Source organism: Phacochoerus africanus, chromosome 4 (assembly GCF_016906955.1).
Source record: "Phacochoerus africanus isolate WHEZ1 chromosome 4, ROS_Pafr_v1, whole genome shotgun sequence".
NCBI classification, from domain to species: domain Eukaryota; kingdom Metazoa; phylum Chordata; class Mammalia; order Artiodactyla; family Suidae; genus Phacochoerus; species Phacochoerus africanus.
This window is the reverse complement of record NC_062547.1, coordinates 90,657,551-90,666,420: the sequence shown is the minus strand read 5'-3', so window position 1 is coordinate 90,666,420 and position 8,870 is coordinate 90,657,551. Positions and strand designations below refer to the sequence as shown.

At 41.6% G+C, this 8,870-nt stretch overlaps 1 protein-coding gene across 1 annotated transcript in view; it reads right to left on the bottom strand.

Annotated features, from left to right (window-relative positions):
• Positions 1-2,405: 2,405 nt before the first annotated feature.
• Positions 2,406-8,870, bottom strand: part of ATG10 (autophagy related 10) — a 225,560-nt gene continuing 219,095 nt past the window's right edge. The window contains exons 6-7 of the mRNA XM_047778220.1: positions 3,416-3,513; positions 2,406-2,776 (exon numbers count right to left, since the gene is read on the bottom strand). Of these exons, the coding sequence (XP_047634176.1) occupies positions 2,677-2,776; positions 3,416-3,513 (198 nt within the window). The 3' untranslated portion in view covers positions 2,406-2,676. The remainder of the gene's footprint in view (positions 2,777-3,415; positions 3,514-8,870) is intronic.

Genomic DNA, 8,870 nt, shown 5'->3' with positions numbered 1-8,870 from the left:
AGTTCCCTAGGTTTCCATGTCTACCCATGGTCCCCTACTGAGACTTCTACAGCCACCTGTGTAACTATTCCACTCTATCCCTACCACTATGACTGAGTACAGTGATAATGAGATGGGGTGAGGGTGGGGTGAGGGTCAGAGAAGGCTTTGTAAAAGAGTGAATCATGTAGGCCAGGTTAAGAATTGGGTAGAGAGATGGGGAAGAAAGCATTTCCAGGTGGGAACTATCATGAGCAGCGGTCAGATAGGCTGTGGGCAGATAGAGCAAGCCTGACCAGAAGCCCATTTTCCTGGGGAGCAGTCAAGCCTGAACTGAGGTGGGAAGGAGTAGGGATGCTGTGTTGACTGGAACAGGGCCAGGACCCACTCTTCCCCTGACTCCACATGGCATGGTGGAGCTCTTTGCAACTTTTTTTTTTTTTTTTAAATCACTGATGAATTTTTAGGTCTTCATTAGTCATAGGGAAAAAAATTTTTTAACTTGAAAGAAACATACACTTCTCCTAAACTGATAGACTATTATCTTAGAATCTGTTAGCAAAAGACAATTTCTAAACAAGTACATCATGCAGATAATACATTATTATATTTTCTTTTTTTTTTTTAATTTATTTTTTACCCTAGAAATGACCTGGCTTGAGAAATGACTTGCTGTAAAATCTGTGTTAGGGAGAGTGGTGGGGAGAAATCCCTTGCAGAAGTTGAAAAGATGTTAAGTGGTAAATACCAAAATGCCCAGCAAGCATGTAAGCAGGCTCTCATCCCAGCATGAATATGTGCAGCTCAGCGTTTTAAAATTTACTTTTAGCTTTTCTAGCAGTTTGAATTAACCCTTTCTTTACTTCTGCTCCCTGTGTGAGAGTTCAGCTCTTAACTTAGAGACTGGAAGGGCTGTCATGGTCCTCTGCCATCTGCCAGCAGATAAGCCCATCTTCCTAACCCTTCCCCCAAGTGGGCCGCCTTGAGAGCAAGAGCCTCCTAGACTTCCTTGCTATCTGGAGGCTCAGGGCGATGCCCGCACAACGTCTGGAAGCAAGTCCAGCTTGCCGGGGCTGCACTTAGAATTGGGAAAAGCCTGTTGGGAAACCAAAACAACTGTGCAGCTCAGGAGGTACATCCAGACCAGAGATTCTTCAGGGGCATGTGCATCGAAATCACCCCAGAAAGGCTGTTCCAGCAGGTGGTTCCCAGCATCTATCGTTGTAAGAGAGCCTCAAGTGACTCCCTCACTGACAGACACTAATCTAGGTGCTCTAAAAAGCCAATTACAGGTTTCTCTTAGTTTCAGACCTAGCAATTTAAAATGAAAAAAAAGGGCAACCTCAAACCAAAAATTCTACCACATTAGGTCCATCTTAATACCTTACCGACTATTAAATTTATTGACCAATTGGGTGAATGACAATCAAATATAAGAAAGGTAGCCATTTAATGAATACTTGTATAATGCTTTACAATATTTTCTCATGCACTAATGATCGCACATGCTTCCATAGCAACCCTGTGAGGTAGCTTGTTAGTCTCAAATTAAAGAGAACAAGTCTCAGAGATGTGAGAGAATGACCTGGAAGTGCCCTGGTGATGTCACTATTTCTATTACTGAGTTACATTCATTTTTTGCTATTTATAGTGACTGCGTCTTTGCAGGGTATCTTCTTTTTTATCTTTTTGCCTTTTTCTAGGGCCACTCCTGTGGCATATGGAGGTTCCCAGGCTATGGGTCAAATCGGAGCTATAGCCGCTGGCCTACACCACAGCCACAGCAACGTGGGATCTGAGCCGTGTCTGCAACCTACACCACAGCTCACGGCAATGCTGGATCCTTAACCCACTGAGCGAGGCCTGGGACCGAACCCGCAACCTCATGGTTCCTAGTTGGATTTGTTAACCACTGCGCCACGACAGGATCTCCTGCAGGGTATCTTCTAAACATAGAGTATGTCAGTTTCCGCAGATAACTGCTTCCAAGGAAAAAAAAATCCACATCAAAATCTCAGGGAGGGGAGTTCCCGTCGTGGCGCAGTGGTTAACGAATCCGACTAGGAACCATGAGGTTGCGGGTTCGGTCCCTGTCCTTGATCAGTGGGTTAACGATCCGGCGTTGCCGTGAGCTGTGGTGTAGGTTGCAGACGCGGCTTGGATCCTGAGTTGCTGTGGCTCTGGCGTAGGCCGGTGGCTACAGCTCCGATTCAACCCCTAGCCTGGGAACCTCCATATGCCGCTGGAGCAGCCCAAAGAAATAGCAGAAAGACAAAAAAAAAATCTCAGGGAGCTGAAATCTTGCACAACATGGGTCCCATTAAAACACGGCTGGCCACATACATTTTCAGTGTTATTCTAAGCTCTTTGGCTCAATAGAAGAATCTGAAGAACAAGAACAAAACAAAAGCCAAGAAAATAAAAGGTTAACTGAGCAATAAAGGCTTGTTTTAAGAATATCAATTCTAAAATAAAGCCACCCAGCCCTATGGCTGGGTGAGTGTTATTAAAATAAAGTCAAAAGCTTCCTAAATGATGGGAATGTGGTTGGCTGGGAAACTAGGCAAACAATTCAATGTCCAGCCTGTTAAAGACGAAAGCAGATGGTGGTGCCAGGAGGGCAAGAGAGACACCAGGATCTCTGCAACGGCAAAACATGCAGCACCAACTTCTCTTTCTACCTGGTCCATTGACATTTCATGCATCCTGAGAGGCAGCTCTGGCATAACTCAGAGGCAGATTCAGCCCAACAGCCGGCCCTACGATGCTCAGCCATGACGTGATATAGTTGACGTTCCTGGGAAACAAGTGAAAACACAGAAAACTTGGTTTCCATTGCAGTTGGATGAGAGGTAGAAAATCAGTTACCAATAATCATAGAAATGAAGCTTCTTCAAAGACATATGCCCACCACTTGGAATCTTAGCGTTTTCAAATGCCAGCCCATGGCTTGACAGGGACTTGAGAGCCAAAGAGGCCGAGGATCCATTACTAAGGTAGTTGCAGGGTCAGGTCCTGGGGTTCCTGATTCCCCTTGATGATTCCTATGTGACACAACTGACAAGCTTAGCTAAGGCAGCAGAGTGCAGTGGTGAAGAGCATGGCTCTGAGGCAAAAGTGTCTGGGTTCAAATTCAGTTCCACTGTTTAACAAGCTGTGTGAGTCAGTTAGCCCTTCTGTGCTTTAGCTTCCTCCTCTGCAAACTGGGTAAAAGAATGGTACTTAGCTCACAAGGGTGTTATAAAAATCTAGTGTGTTAATACATCTAAAATACTTAGAACAATGCCTACCACACAATTAAAAAATCAATAAATATTAGCCATTCTTTTTATTACAAAGAATATTCCTTTTTTAGGTTAGCTTTTAGAATCACATAAAAAGACTTACTCTCTTTTAAAAGGAGTGCAAGCCAATTTATCTTGATGGTGTTTCTTACCTCTTGGTTTTTTGAGAACTCTTGAACACAGGAGTCATGAATTCACTTGTCTTGCAGGGATGCAGTACAAAAAAGGGCTGTCCAAGTATGGGGTGCTCCTGTAAGAATCAGAGTTAGCCCAGGATTGCCAGTGTGTTACTCATATGGTTTACTCCTGTAACATAAAGGATTTTTTTTTTTCTTAACTTTGGGTTTTTGTTTTGTTCTGTTTTGTTGTTTTTCTGGCTGCACTCGAGATATGAGGGAGTTCCCAAGCCATAGCAGTGACCTGAGCCACAGAAGCAACAATTCTGGATCCTTAACCCATTTTACCACCAGGGAATTCTGACTGAGGTTTGTTTTAATTTCAGGTTATTAAATTAAGATATATAGTGATTCCTATTTTGATGTATCTGTGGGAGAAGGTGAGCGAGACATCTTATTCCTCTGCCATCTTGATCCTTTCCCCTGATTCCTATTGTGAAATAAAATTCATAACCCAAACATGAGAAGTCGGTGAGAAGAAACTATCTGTTGATAAAGAACGGCACTAAATGCAAAATGCAGATACATTTTATCCATTTCCCCTAACTGTTCTTTAGCTGGTGTTTACTTTGGCCTATAATTTTTCTTCAATTTTTCCTCAGGGATGTCCTTGACGTCTAGGCGCCTGACCATCTGAACAATGCATTTCATTCACCTCTTTGTCAATGGTAAGGACACCAATATCATTTGCATACTTTCTTACATAAATTTTGCCAACATGTTCATTGTTTCAGGCCTAACTGCATCCAGTGCCAGTGGGCACATGTCCAGTGAGTAGACAGGAGAGGAGGGGGAGTGGAAGAGGGAAATGGCCAGCACTGTTTAAATCGTACTATTTCTGTCTGTTTGCCTGTCTGCCTCTCTCTGAGTCTCTGTTTATCTGCTTCTCTCCTGTCTCTTCCAAGCTTACAGGTCTGTTTCCATAAGTTAAAAGTCCATAAAATGGAATTCCACTTCTTTCCTAAGAGAATGACTGGATATAAGACACAGGTCAGACTGCTGCCAGGTTAGGGATGTGGACATCATTTGGCAAGCAACAGGGAGCCCTAGAAGTTTCTATGTAGTGATTGATCTATGCACAAATTCTACCAACACAATAACAAACAATTATTATTGCTAAGTCTATCATTTGCTTACATTGTACATTATCCATGATGCCATTATGCCAGAGACTGAAAACTCAAATATTGCTATGATCTGAATGTGTGCCCCCTTCTCCAATTGATATGTTGAAATCCTAATGCCCAGTGTTATGGTATTAGGAGCTAGGGTTTTGGGAAAGTGCTTAGGTCAGGAGGGTGGAGCCTCATGATGAGATTAATACCTTAAAAGAGAGGCCCTTTCTGCCACATGAGGACACAGTGAGAAGTCTGCAACCTGGAAGAGGGCTGTCACAAGACAGGGCTGGAGACCTCAAGCTGGTCTCAGACTTCTGGCCTTCAGAACTGTGAGAAATAAATTCCTGTTGTGTACCAGCTATATCTGTGGTATATTTGTTATAGCAGCCCAAAGAGACTAAGACAACTACCTATGAAGTCCGGACTGGTGACCCAAAGGGGTGAGGCCAGTTCAATGCACCAGGTGGTGACAGGGACTGGGGTAAATGGAGAGTGTGCCCAGCCGAGGCTGTGCTTGCTACTCTGCTCCAGCCAATTGTGCCATGTGGGAATGCAGGTTCAGTGTGCCAGGTCTTCCCATTTGTCAAAATAACCTAGAAATCCAGATTTTTATGCAAAACCGCCTAAATTTAAATGTTGGCACAATTTTTTAAAAACATGGTCTGGGCCAAATAAAACAAGCCTGTAGGCTGGATTTGGACTAGGGGCTGCCTAGCTTCTTCTCCTGGCTTTTTCTCTTCTCAGTCAGTACAAGGAGAAGCTGAACTCAGAGCTATCCGTGGGAAGAAATATGTGTGGCTGTCCCTGCTGCCTCCACCATCTAACCCCAAAACATTCATGTCTGTGTGCAAAGACACATACCGACCCATAAGAAATGGAAGGGATGGTTCCACGTGTGGGTGACACTGGGTGTGGAGAGGTGTGTGCATGAGTGTAGCGAGGGCTGAGTTATGGGCTGGGTTTAGGCTGGTGTATGTCTCCCTGGGTGCCACTTCCAGATGCCTCTGCCCATTGGCCTGATTCCTGCAGAGGGCCTGAGCTCCTGCTCTCCAGTTCCCTCCCTACCCCTCCTTCCTTTCCCTAACCAGGCCTTGGGGCCACCTCCCAGATAAGTTATGCCTATTGAACGTCCTCCTGTCCAACTTGATTCTGGCTTCCCTTACCTGCCCTAAACTAGAAGTCATTAATTCAACACATACCAGTGATCATCTGGCGGGAACAGTTCTGGATCTAATTATAGAGATCACTATCTTTAAGATAAACCAAGTTCCTAATCCCATGGAATTTACACTCCAGTGCAGGAGACACCAAATAAACACAGAGAACAAATAAGTTAACAGGATACTCTAGATGAAAATAAATGCCATGAATAAAACAAAACAGGATAATATGATTTTAGAGGGATTTTGGTAATAATAATTTAGATTTGCTGAAAGGGAAGACCTTACTGAAGAGGTGATCTTTAAGCAGAGATCACAATGGTAAGAAAAACCCAATCATGCAGAGACACTGTTGGAGGCAGAAGACCATGGAGAGAAATGAGCATGGGAAATGTGCATAAGAAATGCACAAGAATTTTAGAAATATCCTGGACTAAAATAATTACTGTTTAGAGAGCTGGGGTTTAAAAAGCTAAATTTAGTCTAAATTCTATTTGGATACTTATGTAGTAACCAATAGAAGGAATGAAAAGCTGTAACCAAATCTGTGAAGATGCTACCTTCTTAAATAAAAGTAAACCTAGACCTCCAAGGATGGCTTTAGATGGAACACTCATAAAGGAGAGAGTCAGCTCAACCAGGCAGCCTCTATTCCTCCTCAAGACGCATTCTCCCCTAGGCAGCCCATGATTGCCATGGCCACTTTCATGCTCATGGGGAAACTCATCCAACTTGAACCCAAGCTTCCTATAGCTAAGGTAGAATGGACTAGTCAGACTGAAAGCCTGGGAACACCAAAAGGGTAACAAACAGACAGAGCACCAAACTCTTATTAAAGATCCAGAGCGTTATAAAACCAGGGCTCCCAGGCCCATTTGAGCCAAAGGGGACACTAGGAAGAGATCTTGGTTGGTGTTCCCTTTCTGGGGGTGAATGGAAGCACTCACAACCACTATCCAAGAGTGTCCTCCAAGACTCTTAACCCCTTGTAGTTCAGTTTCCTTAGGAGTTGGTAATTCTCATGAGGAATGGCTTTGTCACATAAGTAGACCTTGCTTCTTCCTTACAGGTCTATGATCTAACGTTTGCAAGACCTTGAGAGAATAACCATGTCAGAGTATAGCATACACCTGAGATTTTCAGATGTACATAAAGTTCAGGGGGCCATCTTCTAAGCAGTGACATATTGGCCGGTGTCGATGTGACATTTGATGCTCCTTGTTAAAGACTTAGATTTCACAACTACAAGTCATCTTTTGTTCATTCCAAGTAGCAAATTGATAAGAGCAAACTTAGGGTATGTAATTAAGACTTGAATCAAATTCTGCTCCACTACTTAGCAGCTGGGAGCTTGGAGGCAAACCATTTAACCATTTTCTGTCTCTGTTTCCTCATCTGATAACTGGGATTAATGATAGCATCTACTTCATAGACTGATGGTGATCCTTCAATGAAAAACAATGCCAGAAAACTATTCAAAACAGGCCTGACATATAAAAAGCACTTAGTTGACTGTTACTGTAACCCACTGACATCTAAATAGACAAGGAAAATAACAACCAAACATATGGTCTTACAATACCCTATAACAAAGCCCAATTTCATTATCTAAAACCAAAAAGCTCCTATAGAGTTATGCAGCATGGTAAAAATATCACTGACTAGTGTCTAAATGTTTAGGAACATTTGACAACTGATTATAACCAAGGTCAAGAAAAGTCTGAATTAGACAATGAGACACCAACATCAAATGCTTTCACTGATGTGTAGAATCTAACAAAGGGGCACAATGAACAGATACTGATCACAGACATTGCAAAACTTATGGTTTCCAAATGAGATGGGTTGGGGGGTGGGAGGGTGCACTGAGGGTTTGGGATGGACATGCTCTAAAATTTGGTTTGATGATTGTTGTACACCTATAAATGTAATAAAATCCATTAAGTAATAAAAAAAAGAAGAAAAATCTGAATTAGTATAAAAAAGTCTATGTAGATATGGCAATTAGAATTAAAAATATGTTGGTATTCAGGACAAATTAATAGAAAATAATTTGAATGAATTTAAATTAAAATAAAAGCTCAGGTACTTCAAAAACACTTTAGCAATCTATAACATTTTGATATTCATTTTTCTTCAAACAAAATAAAAAATTTTATTAATATTTAAGGTTATATTCTTATAAAATAAAATGCATGGTAATGCTCTTGTGGAACACTTTTTTTAAAATAATAGGAACTTCCATGACTTAGAAGAGCTTTTAGAATAGCTTGGAGAGTTCTTCAATACAGGTTTGGCCACCTGAAAAAAAAATTCTTTGTCTTTTACTATATTAAAGACATATTTATATAACTAGACGGAAGAGATTTAAATGAATGACTCTTTAAAAATCAAATGTTTAAACTATATTTTAAAAATAAAAATTATATTGCTTTGGTAAGATGCTTTGGTTTAAAAAAGCATAAACTAATTTAAGAAATATTGATCTTCTAAAAACAGAAATTATAATAAGGGATATTTGTATAATTTTTTGGAAAAGTGTTATAAATAAATAACAATAGGCATGGACTTCCAGCTATAGCAGAAAGATGTAGAGGTCAACAAATCTCCTTGAAAAACAGGTATAAAACTAAGCAAAATTGCCAAAAAGACAACCATTTCTGGGATGTGGAAATCAATCAAAGACAAAAATTTTGATAAACTGTTTAATTCATGAAAACTGCTAGAACTTCAAGTTAGACACAGAGAGAGTCTGTAGCCTTCCTGCCTAGAAATACTCCCATGCTGCCATCCCCACCCCCACACTCACCTCACCACCCCTGCAACCCAGCTCAATCAACAAAGAAGTTTAACAGGAGTGGTGTCAGCCATGAGAACCAGTAGCTGTGCTGCCAGCAGGTCTGACGTGATTTCCAACAGAGAAAACTACTGCCTGCTGGCATTAGCAATAAAGATAGCAAAGCGGGTACTATATGAAAAGGAACCCACAGCTCTGCTAGCCAGAGGTTACAGTCCCACTTAAAGCAAGCAGCAGACCAATCAGAAATCTAGTAGGGAGAATATGGAGTGAGACAGCAGTAGAAGGGCTAGGTAAGTTCTCTAGGTATCATGGACTGACGGGGAACTAAGTACATGGGTAGGGGAGAAGGGGAG